At 45.0% G+C, this 16,582-nt stretch overlaps 1 protein-coding gene across 1 annotated transcript in view; it reads right to left on the reverse strand.

Annotated features, from left to right (window-relative positions):
* LOC105918788 (kalirin) overlaps positions 1–15,909 on the reverse strand; it is a gene marked incomplete in the record, with an annotated part of 42,661 nt that extends 26,752 nt beyond the window's left edge. The window contains 11 exon segments of the mRNA XM_036128212.1: positions 58–150; positions 240–374; positions 458–589; positions 1,325–1,516; positions 1,614–1,784; positions 1,884–2,208; positions 2,288–2,511; positions 2,761–2,953; positions 3,220–3,334; positions 3,412–3,486; positions 15,387–15,909. Coding sequence (XP_035984105.1) covers positions 58–150; positions 240–374; positions 458–589; positions 1,325–1,516; positions 1,614–1,784; positions 1,884–2,208; positions 2,288–2,511; positions 2,761–2,953; positions 3,220–3,334; positions 3,412–3,486; positions 15,387–15,441 — 1,710 coding nt within the window.
* Between the last annotated feature and the right edge of the window lie 673 nt (positions 15,910–16,582).

A 16,582-nucleotide genomic window follows, 5' to 3' on the forward strand; every position in this document is an offset into this window, starting at 1 on the left:
AAAATGTCTGTTTTGATCAAAGTCCGAGTCTAGATGTAAATTAAAAGTGGGGCGGACCTGTTTAACATCTTGCTGAAACACGCAGAGCTGCAGGCGCTGGTGGAGGCGCAGCTTCCTGTGTTGCCAGGCTCCCTCCACCTCATGGTGACCCTGAGCAGACAGAGGACATTCCCGGTCCGTTCTCACGACTGCCTGCTCTAAATCTGCACCGACTGGCAGGCGACGACGGCGAGTCTCACCTGCATCACCTGGTGCAGAACTCCCATGATGGTGTGCGTGGCGGCGGTGAAGTCGGGCTTGGCCGCCGACTCGTCGGACTCACTCGTGGCGTTACGCTGGAGCACCTCCATCAAGGCTTTGCCGCTTTCGCTGACCTGCAGACAGACGGGCGTGTTTCAGGCACACGCTCATGCGGGCAACGGGGGACACTCGACGGGGAGGATTTCTAGGCAAATACCTGCGTGTAGTTGGCGGATATCTCCTCGTTGAGCTCCTGGTGTTTTTTAGTTGCAGCTTCCAGCTCTGCTGTTGCAGTCGGCAAGACTCCTTCTGAGCAGGTTTTAACCCATCCCTCCACCCGGAGAAGAAACTGGACGGACAGAGGGACATTTCTGAGACGGGTAGATGGAGGTAATCCACGCTGTGCAAAGTCTAAATAATCTCCCGGGTATTTGCATTCTTGTAAATACCTAAAGAGGGCCTTGCCAATAGCTCTTCCGGCTTTCAGACGGTCTTTTGGAAACTTTTTCACTAACTTCAGTTCATATTTGTAAAAGGATAAAGTCAGTGGTGGTTCTAGACCAAATTTAGCAGGGGGGCCAGGGTGGGGCCAGTGTTTTTTCACAGGGGCACAGAACAAAAGATTGGGAGGGGAGGAACTGAACAGGTCAACATTTCATCGTTTAATGTATTAAGTAAGCCAAAGAGCCAATTGTGGCTCTGGAACTGCAGGTTGCAGACCCCTGATCTTTTCTCAATACAGCGGGAGCTTAACGTGAAGCAGCTTAATTTTTAATTATTTAGTTATTTTATTATTGGGTAAAAACATAAACGAAAAAAAATACAACTGATCCAAATGACCGGTCAGTCACGGTATCTTTGTCAGCATTTATCATCCTAAGAAATTTAATATCATGTTTTAAGTACAGGGGCCATAAGACAGGCCAGGAACATTTCTACAGGGGCACAGGGCCCTGTTGGCCCCTGTCTAGAACCACCCCTGGATAAAGTTAAATCTGGCTCTGTTCAAACAGGGTGTATCAGGTAGAGGTTTGCTCTGCTCTGCAGAAGGCATCGGTATCTAGGTGTCTGAACCTAAAGGTACCTGCTCCGCCCCTTGGTGGAAACCGGTTGCCATGGCAAGCGTGTTGCTGCGCTCCTCCAGGGTGGCCGTCAGCGACTTCCAGTCTTCCTGCAGCTGTGACGACACCATGGCGATCCGCTCCGCCCCGTAGTGACCGGCCTCCGCGAGTCTTGCGGCGACGGTGACCACGCTGTCCACGTTTACGCTGCCGTTCTGACCGAGCGCACACACACACACACAGAGAGTCGGGATTTCAGTCACGAAACACCCGACATAGGGGACAGACACCCACAGAGGCGCGCACACTGACCATGCAGTTGGCGGTGAAGTGCTGGTGTTGCGTTTGCAGGTCGACGGCGTGCTGGTGGTTTTGACCGACCTCCGTCACGCTCTGCATGAACAACTCTTTACTGTGGGCGATCCACTCCGACATCTGAGACAAGGACAGGCAGCAGCGACAGAGGCGGGTCAGACGGCAGCTCTGGATTTGCATGCAGCAATGCGAAACTTCGTTCACCATTAGGGAAAATAATGCAAAACCCAATGTTTGCGGCCATGTTTTCCGGGTTTCGGACCTCACCTTGGTGGCGTCCTGCTCAAACAGGTGCAGCTGCAAGCCCTGGTCCAAGTGCAGCTTCTTGTCGCTCCAGCTCTGGAGCAGGTGGGTGCGACTTGCCTGCAGCCGGTCCAGCAGAGAGGAAACCTTCGGGGCCACGCTCTGAAAGTCGGCACCCCCCGACAGCCAGGTGCCGCCACCGCCGCCGCCTCCCCCACCCTCAGTGGAGCCATCACCGTGTGAGGGGCCCAGGCGCATACGCTGAAGCAAGCTCTTCCCTTCTCTGTCCAGGGAGTCCACTGGTGCCGTGGCAATTGTGTTACGCAGACGATTATGCTCCTCTAGAAGTCTAACGAAGAGAAAGTTCAACCTGGGTGATCAAATCTACCCTGAGGGACCTTGAAGTATGAAAGATCCAAAACACTTACTTGCGGGCTTCGTCCACGTCTTTAGGCTCTGGTATGCGGCTCAACCCGGCCTCCAGCTGCTCCAGCTGAGCCAGCAGTTGCATCGCCGCCCCTGAGAACTCCTCGAGACCCAGACGAAGCTCCGTCCACTCCACATGGTCGTACTCCAACGATCCGCCGAGGTCCGCCGTGAGCTGGGAGGGATCGATGAGCCGGGAAAGACCTTCCACGGACACCAGGCTGGTCTGGGGACAGAGACAATTCATTGTATCAGTGTATAGATGTCAGCCGTGCGGGTTGTGGTGACATTAAGTGCTTGAGTATCTTGAAGATGTTTCATCTCTCAGTTGAAGGCTTGTTTTTTTCTTGGATGAGAGTTGCAACATCTTCAAGAACCAGCAACAGATGTTCAGTTGGCTTCCAGTCAGGAACTCATGATTGAAGAAGTCGTAGCAGGAATTCAGGTAGGAGTGCATCGAGAACGGGCGCTATACCTCAAAGCTAAACTTGGCACTGCCCAGGTTGGTCTTGTGTTTTTGCCAGAAGGTGTCCGGTTTGATGAGCAGCGCCGTGTGGATGTTGGTGGAAAAGGACTCCTGCAGCGTCCTCAGCACTGGCTTCACGCTGTCCCACTTGCTGCCGCGCATGTCCACCACAACGGTGAAGCCACGAGCACGCACATCCTCACTGATGGAAAGACAGAGTGGAAATGAAACCCGGCTCTCTTACTCCCACTTTCCTCCTCAAATTTCTTGCAAAACTAAACGTCAAGCGCCTACTTCTGATGTACCTGTAGCAGTTATCCACACTTAGATCTGAAATTTATATCTATAACAATCATTAAGGGCTGACATATCTCAGAAGTAAAGCTAGAGAGAAATTTCCTGCCTTAAGAAAAGTTCTTAATAAATGTCCATGGACGTTAGTATGCAGTCTAAGCAACAAACACATACCTGGGTACCGTTGACAGGAAGGTTACCAGTCGGCTGAGATCTTCCTGTTTTATTCGATCGTGATTGGTCCTTGCTGGGAAGGTCAGAATTGGTCCGCCGCGCTTGTCTCTCCCACCTGGAAATCACAAACAACTGTAACCTAAACTCGCTCACTGTAAGGCGAGAGTAAAACCGCTGCGTTTGGCGCTTTACCCGAAACGAAGGCCACTTTCTCTCTGAGAACCGTCAGGACATCCACCGCCCGGACAGTCTCTGCTTTACCAGAACCTGGAAGACAAATGTCAGCGTCTTTAGCTCCTGTTTGGTGTCCAGTCACTGATGAAGGAAGGCTAATGTCCGGGGACGCGTCTGCGATTGACCTAATTTCTACCCCTCAAACAGCTTTCTCAGTGATCCCTGCCTCTAGTCAGGCTGCGCTGAAGCGTTTACACCCATTGAACATTTTAGCATTTCGTCATGTTAAAACATTGTGATTTTATGTGACAGACCGACACAAAGTGATGCGTAATTTTGTAGTGGAAGGAAATTATATAGAGTGTGAAAATCTAAAATAATGCAGTATGCATTCATGTCACTTTACCCCGTTATCCCTTAATGCCTTTCAATTTAACTAATAAGTCCTCTAAATTAGATTAGGTGTCACCTAATTAGCATCAAACAGTGTGAAATTTCATTTCAGTTTAAATACAGCAGTTCTCAGATTATTATTTAGAGCAGGGCTTCCCTTCCTCTTTTGGCGGTTAATATTTTTTTTCCCTTGTTTTTTGGGGGGAAATTATGAGAATAAAGTCATAATATTTTGAGAATAAAGTGTAAAATTACAGGAATAAAGTAGTATTTTTATACGAACTCTTACAAAAAAAAGTGCAACCTTCCTGCTGCTTTTAAATGAGGAATGTTGAGCATCTTGTAAAGTTAACCTTTTGTACCAGTTTCACAAACAAAGACATACAGAATCTTTTTTGCACATCATTATCAAATCATCTCGCGACCCCCTCTTTGAGAACCCATGATTTAGAAGAGCTTAGAGAACAGCCAGAATCATGGAGACCAAAGAACCCAGCAGACGGGTCAGGGAGGAAGTTCTGGTCCAGTTTAAATCAGGGTCAGGTTCTACAAAAACCTCCCAAGCTTTGAACGTCTCCCAGAACTCGGATCAATCCGTCATCTGGACCTGGAGAGAGGATGGACCTCCTGCAGACCTACCAGGACATGAATGTCCACCTGGACTGACGGGCTGGGTTAATCAGAGAAGCAACCAGAAGAACCATGATTGCTCTGAAGGAGCTGCAGAGATCTACCGCTCAGGTGAAGAGAGTCTGTCAACAACATACCCCTTTAGTTTATGGGAAGACAACTGATGCTAAAAGGTGTAAAGGAGACAGACACATGCCTCCAAACAACCTGCAGGCAGAACTGCAGTAAAGGTGGTTCTGCCATATACATTTTTTCATTTTTTTTGTGTGTGTAAAACATTTAAAAACCATGCATCATTTTGCTTTCTACCTCACAAATATGCACTGCTTTGTGTTGGCCTATCACAAAAATCCCAATAAAATACATTGAAGAGGTTTTAATGTGAAAAAAGGGTTGGTCAACCTGAGACTCGTACATTTTGTAGCAGCTTTTAACAATTGGAGTACAAGTTAGTGTAATATAACTGCTACGCTGCGAGAAACAGCAACAAACTGTTTTGACTTAAAAAAAAAAAACTAGTGGAGCCACTCACTTTTTCTGTTTTTACTTTCACTTCTGTTGTGTCAACGCATCCTTGTTCATAACAGGCAGACATCACTAAATCTGCAGCATGGCCTAGTTGGCAGTGGTAATAATTATTAGTCCTTGTGTTTGCATATCGTACTCTATACTGCCACCTGCTGGCCACATTACTCATTTGAAACCATGAATTTTAATATTTGCTTCTATGGTGTTTTATGGAGTTAATTAAGTTAGAGATTAAATACATTAACCCCTCGTTAGCCTTGGTGTTTTATAAAGCTGCTGAGATGTGTTTTATTCAATATGAGTGTGAACTTGTAAATGTATTGATGTGAGGACCCGTTAAAATTTGAAACCTTGTAAGTCGGCGTTTAGAAGACAGGGTTTGAATTGCCAGTGTTACAGGTTTATAGCTAGTTTTAAAGCCTTATTAAGGCAGATTTTAGAGTTTTGATGGTTTATAGACAAAGTGCTGAGTGTGTAACCAGCATCTTCACAAACAAAGACGTACAAAGATGGACGTGTGTGTGTGTGTGTGTGTGTGTGTTGCAGACAGACCTCCCATATGTGTCAGATCATCCTGCACAGCGGGAGGAAGCTAATCCAACACTCGCACACTGAGGGCATTAAACGCCTCACATTAGCAGCCCGACAAGCAGCGATAACCCTCGGAGAGAGAAACCTACAAACAGGAAGGAGAAGTAGAGCATCTATCCAGCTGGGGCCGACCGGCTCTTTACAGGCATCGTGTTCCAGCTCTTCCAAGTCCAGACCCAACCAGTCTTTGATCTCAGACAGAAACCGAAAACCTTCAACAATAAAAGGGACGGGTGACCTTGAAATGTGGGAGCGTTTGAAGTCTGAGCGTGGTTAAAAAAAAAAAAAAGAGAGGACGTTGTATAACAAGGAGGGAAAAGCTGTGCTCTGCTGTTCTGGTGCAGAAATGTTTTCAGCCAGGAACAAGTGGGGTGAAACGACAAAGGCGGAGATCCAAACTAACGGCCTTTTCTCCGGTGAACAGCTGTCCTGAAATGTTATTATCTGATGCGGTGGATCGCTGTCAGGATAACAGAAACCAACAAACACTCTGGTGGGAACCATTTTTGATCTTATATGACGGAAACTGGGCCATTTTTCATCTGTTCATTAAGAGCCCGGTTCTGGTTGGACGTTGTTCAGTTCAGTTTTATTTATATAGCGTCAATTCATGAAACATGTCATCTCAGGGCACTTTACAAAGTCAAAATCAATCATATTATACAGATTGGTCAAAAATGTCCTATATAAGGAAACCAGTTGATTGCTTCAAAGTCCCGACAAGCAGCATTCACTCCTGGAGAAGCGTAGAGCCACAGGGAGAGTCGTCTGCATTGTACATGGCTTTGCTGCAATCCCTCATACTGAGCATGCATGAAGCGACAGTGGGAAGAAAAACTCCCCATTAACGGGAAGGAAAAACCTCCGGCAGAACCGGGCTCAGTATGAACGGTCATCTGCCTCGACCGACTGGGGTTACAGAAGACAGAACAGAGACACAACAAGAGAAACAAAAAAGCACAGAAGCACACATTGATCCAGTAATCTGTTCTACATTAGATGGTAATAGTGGGTGATCTGTCTTCTCTGGATGATGTCACAGTTAACAGACCGTCAAACCAGGTGTACCTTGTGAGCGCACATTTTGTCATCTGATCCAATTCTTGTTCCAGGGTTAGTTTGAACATTTGTCTACGTCGCTCCCCATGGTGGCGCTAGTGCTCACCCTAGCTGCTGTATATTTCTGCAGAAGTGTAGGTCCGACTACAACGGGAAAAAACAAAGCATGGAGCGACAAAAAATCCTCGCCATTTGGCTAATGAGATAATTTCTTTGCATGCAAAAGATGCAAACACTGAAGCAACACAAACCTGGGCTGCACGACATTAGGAAGACATTTAACTTCAAAGCTTTTTCTGATTAACCTGCTTTTCTCTTACTCTTTATTCCACAATGTCCGTATATTAATGTCCGTCAGCTGGTTAGCATCGTATTAACAGGCAAAGTGTGACTTCCTGACATTTTAAACGTGGCAGCCGACCAAAAATTGCACCCAATATCTCATCCAATGATACTGCAGAGATGATTGGGGTTTAATAACTCAAACCGACCCTACCTTCTTTTGTCGCTGTCGGCAGAATTTAGTTTAATTTCGCCATCTTGGGAACGGTTAAGAGAAATTCTGGATGCGTGTCCTAACCGCTCGTCTATTTCACGCTGACTGGGGACCGTATCGAAGGCGCTGGATGATGAAACTGGGATTTAAATCCAGCTTTAAAATAGCAGCTAAGTCCATAAGCAGAAAATGTTGGAGAAGGTCAAAAATTAGGCCAGAAGCTTCAGCGTTCACTACAACAGATCTCGTCTCCTCCTAATATACATTTTCTTTCCCCACAGGCTTCGTCTTTGAAGCGTGAGATGGTCTTCATCTCTTTGTGCGGTTATATTTACTCTGTTCCAACGGCTGACAGATCTGTCGTTCAGTCTTTAATCTTTACCTCACAGCAGGCTTCTCTCTTTGCCCCCCCCTTCCCCCTCCATCCCCCTCCCATGCAGGCTTTTATTTTTACCAAAAGAAAGAGCGAACATCACCAACACTCACTAAACACGTCCTCCCGAAGAACTAAGTCATCCAGACGGTTGTCGGTGACGTAAGAGGGCAGAGTGTGAATAATATCTCTGCATCAGGGATTTGGGAAGGTTTTTAAATGTTCTGTTGTTTTCTCAGAGCCATTTTGCTGTTTGGTCAAACTTCTGCTTTTCGTAGCCATGAACAACAATCATCTGGCGCCGTTCCCCCCTTGGCAGAATCAGCGTGGCTTATTTAAGTCGGTTGGGTTCCTGGATCAGAGCCAGCTCTGAGGCATGGCCCACAATTGGTATGTAGACGATATATGGACGGTTAGAAGGTTTAGGAACGACGGTTTACATCGCCATGGACGGAGATGACTAAGAGAGAAGCACTATCAACTCCTTCAAGCTCTGTAAAGCACGGCGGTGGCTGTGTCCTGCTGTGGGCCACTGTCAGATGTATCTGTAGACTACAAAATGAAGGAGGACGACTTCCTGCTTCCCTTCAAACCAACAGCTGGGTGGCTGAATCTTGGTTTGAGGGTCCAAACTGAGTCTAGAATGGAGGAAAAAAAATCCCAAGATCTTCTGGAAGAAAACGCAAAGAAAGCCAATTTTGGTACTGGCTGCTTTACATTAAACGTCCTACATTCACTTTATTGTGAAAGTCTGTCACTCCTTTCAAAATAAAAGTATCCCGTTCACTCCATAAATGCAGTTTTCCTACAACTCTTGTAAAAGTGAATCCGTTGCTTAAACGCCAGTTTAACCACAGATCTGCGTAGGTTTGACTGGCGTCTAAAATTCTGATTTAGAGAAAAACCTGCAAAAGCGTTTAAACCTGAGAACCTAATTCATGTTTCCCCATGGTGAGTGGATATAGACTTATTCAATTCAATTCAATTCTATTTTATTTATATAGTGCCAATTCATGAAACATGTCATCTCAAGGCACTTTACAAAGTCAAAATCAATCATATTATAGAGATGGGTCAAAAATGTCCTATATAAGGAAACTTATAACCTGAACCGTGTGTTAGGTCGATGTCCAAAGGAGCTGCAGTGTTCAGTACGGTCTCAGTCTGATCTGTGTCGACATATATTTGTAATAAAGTGTTTCCATTTTACATTTTAAGACAACCAACAATGGGGAATCGTTTGATTACGCCCACCGACAGCATCCGGAGTCCAGCTGAGAGCTGAACTGGTGAAAATTCATCAGTCTCCAGCTGAACCGCCGTGATTACACATAATTCACAGAAAATAGATGCACAGCCGTCATTTAGACTGATCATCTTTACGCATCTCATAGACTGAGCTTCTCACACAGGAAAATTAGCTGATTTCACTCTCCACCAGGCAGCATTGTGTCCTGTAACGGGTTTAAAAATGTAAATGTTAGTTTTCTCAGCAGATTTTCTTCATAATCAGAAGAAGTCTGGTTGTGGATCAGATCCAAGCTGAAGCAAAAGGAGTAAACGCAGAGGTTGTTTGCCACGTCTACTTTCTGCAGAGATTTTATTTCAGTGACAAATCCTGGCATTAAACTCAAGTGAGCAGGCGCTTCGTCATCGCGGCTGCTAACCGAGTTAAACTCCTCACCATCCTTTTGTTTGCTGCGTGAATTAGCAGAAAACTAAACAAAAAAAAAGAAGATGATGGATGCCCGCCTTTCCTGCGCCGCTCCCACAGACGTGTTGGAGTTCGTGTTAATGCAGAGCAGACGCTAACAGTCTGCAGCCACTAATGACTGAGTGGTGGGTGTTTGTAATCTGCTGCTGCGCAAACATGACTGGAGCCGGCATGTTCCCGACGCTCCAAGCCGTCAGGGAGCTGGATTGATCCCTAATCAGCTGCCAATCAGGGAGGCCCGGTGCCGGAGGAGGGATTTCCAACACGCCGCTGACACGCCCTCGCTACGAGTCGCCCGCACAGCCCAGAATAGAAGCAGATGAAAAAGGCCTTTGGAGAAACTCGCCTTCAGCCTGTCAGGACTCATCAAACTGATTACGCAACGAAAACTAATGAATACCTTCCAGCACAATGTCCTCGGAGTCTCTGAAATGTCAGCCCAGAGGGCCTGAAGACTCACTCTGCCTCCGAGAGGCCGGAGACGGAGCGGAGCCGCGGCGCCGCCCTTTCTCTCTGACCTCAGACCCGTCCCTGGCATTTCTCCGCTGCCATTTGGATGATAATTACAATCAGACCGTTTTCACCGCAACGCTGAACACGCGTGTTTGGATCTAGCGGTATAATTAATCAGCTTTATGATGCACTGCACCTGCCCACGTGGAGTTTTTTTACTGTTATTGCTGGAAAATCTCGGCAAAAACTACACGAAGCAGGAGAAATGTGAGCGTAACGTCCCGAATATCCTATTAATATTCTGCTTCCTTCAAAAGAAAACCATGCAAAGACAACCAAACAGAGGTCAGTAACAGTTAAAGCCCTTCACAATAAAAAAACCTTCTGGCTTCTTTGCATTAAAAATAAGATTTTATACAATGAATTAAACTAGGTTTTCCTGAAATTAGTGTATTTGTCCTTGATTTGAGCAGGTAAATACAATTATTTTGATCCCTATAATAAGATAATTAGATATTATGCACTTGAAATAAGACGACAGAGACGAGCTGTTCCTATTTTTAGTGCAAAAATCTAATTCCACTGACATCCATCTTATTTACCTGCTCAAATACACTCATTTCGTGAAAATTGTACTATATTTATAGTTCCGTTTTTGCAGTGCCACATCAAAATATACCTATTTTAGCTCTATCAAAATAAATGGAACCATAGCTTGTTCACAATAAACTCTATCACACTGCTTCAAATTAAACATCCTACATTCACTATATGGTGAAAGTCTGTCACTCCTTTCAAAATAAAAGTATCCAATTTACTCCATAAATGCAGTTTTCATACAACTCTTGTAAAAGTGAATCAGTTGCTTAACAGCAAAACATTCCGCGGCGCTCCAGCATTCGTAAAACTCCTCATTGTTTTTCAAAATAAAAGCCTCTCTTCTGCTAAATATGAAAATGCACCGGAGACTCTGGAGCAATCGGATGCTATTTTGCTTGTTGTTATTTCAGCTTTTAACTTTTTGTTCTCTGTCATTTTTCTCTTCATAGAAGGTACACCTGGTCTGGTGGTCTATTAGCTGTGACATCATCCATTGGAGACAGATCATCCTCTATTATCATCTAACATAGAAAGTACTCCTGGATCAATGTGAGCTTCTGTGCTTTCTGTGTCTCTGCTCTGTCTTCTCTAAGCCCCAGTGGGTGGAGGCAGATGAGCGTTCACACTGAGCCTGGTTCTGGTTCTGCTGGAGGTTCTCCTCCCTGTTAAAGGGGAGTTTTCCTCTCCACTGTCGCTTCATGCATGCTCAGTATGAGGGATTGCTGCAAAGCCATCAACAATGCAGACGACTGTCCACTGTGGCTCTACGCTCTTTCAGGAGGAGTGAATGCTGCTTGGAGAGACTTGATGCAACCTGCTGGGTTTCCTTAGAGAGGAAACTTTCTGACCAATCAGGAGGATTTGATAGAATCTGACTCTGGAAAGAGGCTTGAGATGACATGTGTTGTAAATTGGCACTATATAAATATAATTGAATTGAATAGATGATCCAAGGAAATAATAACACTGCCTCTTTAAAACAAACATTATTTCACAGCTCAGATTTCCACCTCATGAGCATCTTAGCAGCAGATTATGCAGATATATAAATTACTGCTATGATCTTTCCTTTGGGAACCCTTCCTGTCTCTGGGTAATAGCCCCCCCCCCTTTTTTTTTAATGTCCACCAGCTCCTCCAGCTATGCCTGCTTTGTTTATAGCCACTGTTGGTAACAGTTGACGGCACATTTAACCGAAGCGGCACATCTCCCAAAGTCTGAAGGAGTTTGGCCGCCTCGGGGTCCGCCGGGCCGTTACTGACTTCTGCTGTCGACTTCAGATACTGATTTCAAGTTTGATCGGCGAAGACAGGAGGAGTAGCTCCAGAACTTGTGGATGGACGGCAGTGACATTTGTTCAGCTTCAGTCCACCATTCAGGGGGTTTATATAAGCTCTGTTTTCATAACCAGGGCACTTTTAATTAAATACGAAGTCATTCTGCGTGGAAAAAACAATTTTTTTTTAGGGACTCAATAGTTCAAGCTATTTTATTCAGGATGTTGGTTTATCTGATTAGGCCAGTTTTACTGTTTTCAACATGAAATATAAAAGAGGAGAGGGATTGTTGTTGTTATTGATCTGAAACAGCAAACTGCTGTGATTCAAGGGTCCTTTTTTCTTTTCTCCCCTCTTCTCGTTGCTCCAAACCAAAACATCGGATCATTTTAGTTTATTTATGTTGCGCCAGTTCACGGCACTCGTCGTCTCAGGGCACGATAAAAAAGTCAGTTCTATGAAATCATCCAGACAGATTGGTTAAAGCCCGGCAGATTCCTTCGAGGCGTTGACTTGCAGCAATCCCTCACGCCGCGCATGCACGGCGCTTCGCGTGTTTGAATCTGGGTCAGACGTTCGCTCGTCATTAACGATGTTTCTAATTATGCCGGATCAGAAATTCTAATGCGACAAACGGCTGCGCTGGTTTAAATAAAACAAGCCCTGGGTTCAGAACTTTGACTTTGTTGTGGATTTTCTCTTATCCACCCAAAAAAATCCCAACCCCCGATCAATTGATCAATAATTGATCAAATACCTCCTGCCACGTTGTCCACTAATAACATTTTTTTGGTTTGTTTTTAGCCGTCCACGACCTTCAGTCATCCTTCTGGGATCATGAATCTGCTGGAGCACCAAAGTTGGAGGATTTCCAGGAAGTCCTCCTCCTCCTCCATTGTTGGGAAATGCCTCAGTCCCACTGCATGACGCTGCCGCCGCCGTGCTTGACTGCAGTGAAATCCTCACCCTGACTTCTCCAGTTGTGACCAGACACCTTAATCTTCATTCCCTCTTGCTGTGAAAGTTTTCTCCTGAAGACATTTGGCTGTCCCATGCACTGAGCTATATTATACACTGGAGTGCTAATCACCGTCTGTTTGAACGAGTCGCTTTGAAGCCACCAGCCGCCATATTGGTACTCCCTATTTCCCCCCAGTAACTAGGGAATATGTGCGCTACAGCATCGAATAACGAGGATTTTCTCATGTTCAGGGGGGCTTAAAACTTTTAAAATGTCAAATGCCATATACTTTTATGTTATGTTCTAAAACTATCAAGTACTGAGAAAGTCATGTGCTGAAATATTTTGCATTCTATTCATTTAAATATATATGTTTAACATTTATAAATATATAAATAACAATATACAAAAACATATATTTACATATGTGTATACATATATCTACATATATACATATACACATACTTATATATACACACATATATATTTAATATGAATAACATGTAAAATATTTCAGAATCTAATTTCCTAGTAGTTGATAGTTATAGTACATCCACTGACTGTAGAATTACCTATGAAACGTTTTCACACAGCCAGAAAACTGCTTGTTGTTGCAACCAAATCCTGTGGGATTCTGTGAGAGTAGGGAGTAGCAAGATGGCGGCCAGTGACTTCAGTTTTTCGGCAAAATCAGCACTCCAGTGTATTATATAGCTCAGTGGTACCATGCAGGTAGGGATGACCACCGGGCCTATAAGTGCTGATCGAGGTCTTCTCTCTTGCTCAGCGACCTCTGAGTCCGTAACGGTGGGAAAGTTCGACCCTCGGTGGTTCTCTATGCCTTCCTGAACATCCGGACCAATTTCCCTTCATCTGAGGGAACAGCTTTGACCCGGTTGGTTTTTTCCGACCAGACAATGATCCCCACCACACGTCCGAACTGGTTCTGGACTGCTGAACATTTAGGATCTAAGCTTTAAAGCCGAACCATCACCAGAAAACCATCTATCTTCACCCAACTTTACCAATTCTGCCAATAAGAGGCCGACAAGGTCCGCCCTGAATTATGTCTGCAGCTTTTTCTCTCTCATTTGCTCAGGAATATTTAAACAATCGTTACTGGGAGTTTTATATATACACAGTACATTTGGATCGATACGCATAATTTGTTTGCCCTCTAGGGATTAGAAGAAATCCACCATCAAACTTTCAGTAAATCAGGCCCAAAAGAAACATGACATTGAAATCAATCTTTAGGGAAAAAAAAAAATCAATAATTGTAACTTTTTTCTGACTAATTACTTACTCTATTAAATCAGGTTTTTCTCCCTATTTATTGTGAAAAAATAATTATTAGTTCCTGTCTAAAAAGGAAAATGCAGACGGCTTTTTACCTACTTTGGTTTTTGTAATTGTTCAGTTTCCTCATAAATAAATAAAAAACAACAAAAGAAAATAATTCTGTCTACGTTCTACTCAAGCTACTGACCTGGAATACAAATTTAGCGACTAATTTAAATAGTTTTCTTTACTCCTGATCCTTAATTTGTCTGCAGTTTGTTTTTTAAAAACATGAATAACCTTACATTTAAAACCAGAACTGATAAAAAGGAACATAGAAAATACTTATTAAATGAATAATAATAATAAATTAATCTGCTTAATCACCAAGCGTCTTCCTCTCTAACGTAAAACTTTGCTGCTTCTCTTATAAATTCAATAATTTTACAGAAGTTTTGACATTTTTTTTACTTTTCCCATGAATTAATGTGGTTAATTCATGGATCTGGCATCAGAAGACCAAATCGCGCCTAACCTGTCTCTGTTAGAGAGCATCGAATAAACAATCAGCGTTCCTTTAACTTTATTCACAATTTGTCGCTTTGCAAACAGCCGTCCACACATTTAATCAGTTTTTTTGTAATAAAGCGGCGCGGCGGACGCAGTCGGGATTAAATCTGTTCTGCTCATCCAGTCATGAATGTTCCCATCGCCCTCAGCATGACGCCGCCGCCGCCGTGTTTCAGCGCTATAGGGTCGACAGCGCAGGCAGAACAATCTGCAGTATCTGAGCAGATTAATAGGAGAGCGTGGCCATTTTATTCGTAAACAGACACAATAATATCTACTTTGTGTTTGTCCATCACTTAAATCCCAATGAAATGCATGGGTTTGAGGAAGTTCAAGGTATATTTATGCTTTTACCGGCAAGGAAGCGCAGTCTGTGCACACCGTCCTGCAGAGACCTAGATTTACAGTCATGTCCGCACGGCTGCATGGTTTTCATAGGTATAAAGACCCTAACTTAGTGTAATTATTGAGAAATGCAATAATTATTTATTCTCCAGGCAGAAATCATGACCCGGTGTGACCCGATGGGTTTTCTGTGGGGTCCGGCCTGATATTTGCACTGACGCCACGTCAGGAGCAGTTCTGCTGCTTTGAAACTGCTCTCTGATCCAACATGACAGCGGATCAGCTGGCAGAAACCACAGGATCCGGACCCTACAGGGGGGGCCGGGGGGACCGGGGGGTCTGGGGGGGCTAGGGGGGGACAGGGGGGGACAGGGGGGGCCAGGGGGGACCGGCCCTGGGGGCTCTGCAGCCCGGCCTCCACAAACATGAATACACTCCACATTACATCACACACACAGCTCCAGGAGCCAGCAGGCCTTCCCACAATCCTCCTTGGTCGGACCCTCCACCCCCCCAACACACACGTTGCACGCGTGTGGATGTGCGCACGCACGCGCGCGCGCCTCAATGCTGCTGGAGAGGGACGCACTCACGCACACAAGCACACAAACACACGCGCGCGCGCCGTGAATTGGGCGGATGTTGGAGCATCATGGCGACAGCGGCTCCCTCTCCACACACTTCCGCACGCACGCGCTCGCACGCACGCGCTCACACCCCACCTGCCGTCGCCAGGCCGTCCTGGCCCGCTTCTCCTCCTCCTTCGGCCGGATTCATCCTCCTCCTCCTCCTCCTCTCTCCTCCGTTATGTGCCGTCGGTCGCTCCGCTCCTCTCGCCTCCTCCCTGCCTACCCGTTCATCCCCGCAGCCTCACATCAGATCGGGCCGGTACCAGCGGCGGGCTCCGGTGCACGGTGGGATATGTTCCTCTCCTCCCGGTACCGATCGGGGCCGTCAGTGCTGCATCCTGCTCGGCTGAGCCTCGACCGTCCGTCCGTCCTCCTCTTCCTCTCCTCCCGCTCCTCTTCCTCCGCTGCTGCTGCTCTTACGTTACCGTGATCCCGCGCCGCATCGCATCACATCGCGTCACCGTCACCGGGCCCGTTACTGGTGCCGTTACTGGTACCGTGGAGCCCACGCAGCCCGGGTATCCCCCCAGTGTCTCCTGCGGCCGCTCGGTGTGCGTCTCAGCACGCAGGCGCACTGGAGGCAGAAAGGCGCTGTGCGCGAGAGCTGCAGCATCTGCTGCACCGACACACACACACACACACACACACACACACACACACACACACACACACACACATACACACACACACACACACACACACACACACACAGCCTGTACCCGTTACTACAACGTTACCGGTGCTGTGCCGGTACCGTTACTATAAACTATGGGAGCCTGGCGTGAGCAGCTCACTGATCAGGTCAGTATTTTGTTATAATATAATATAATATAATATAATATAATATAATATAATATAATATAATGTAATATAATTTAATTTAATATGATGTAATATAATATAACCTAATACGTTACTATAAACGCCTGACGTGAGCAGCTCACTGGTCAGGTCAGTATTACAATATAATATATTATGATGTAATATAATTTAATATAATTTAATATAATATGATATCATATAATATCATATGATACGATACAATATAATATGATATATTATAATATAATATGATATGATATATTATGATATAATAATAACATATAATATCATATGATATGATATATCATATGATATATCATACGATACAATATAATATAAAATAATATAATGTATGATATAATGTAATATGATATAAGGCAAGGCAAATGTATTTGTATAGCTAATTTAAAGTACAGACAATCCAAAGTGCTGATTAATAAAATACAGTATAATAATTATAAATTATA

The sequence above is a fragment of the Fundulus heteroclitus genome, chromosome 24 (genome assembly GCF_011125445.2).
Source record: "Fundulus heteroclitus isolate FHET01 chromosome 24, MU-UCD_Fhet_4.1, whole genome shotgun sequence".
Taxonomy (NCBI): Eukaryota; Metazoa; Chordata; class Actinopteri; order Cyprinodontiformes; family Fundulidae; genus Fundulus; species Fundulus heteroclitus.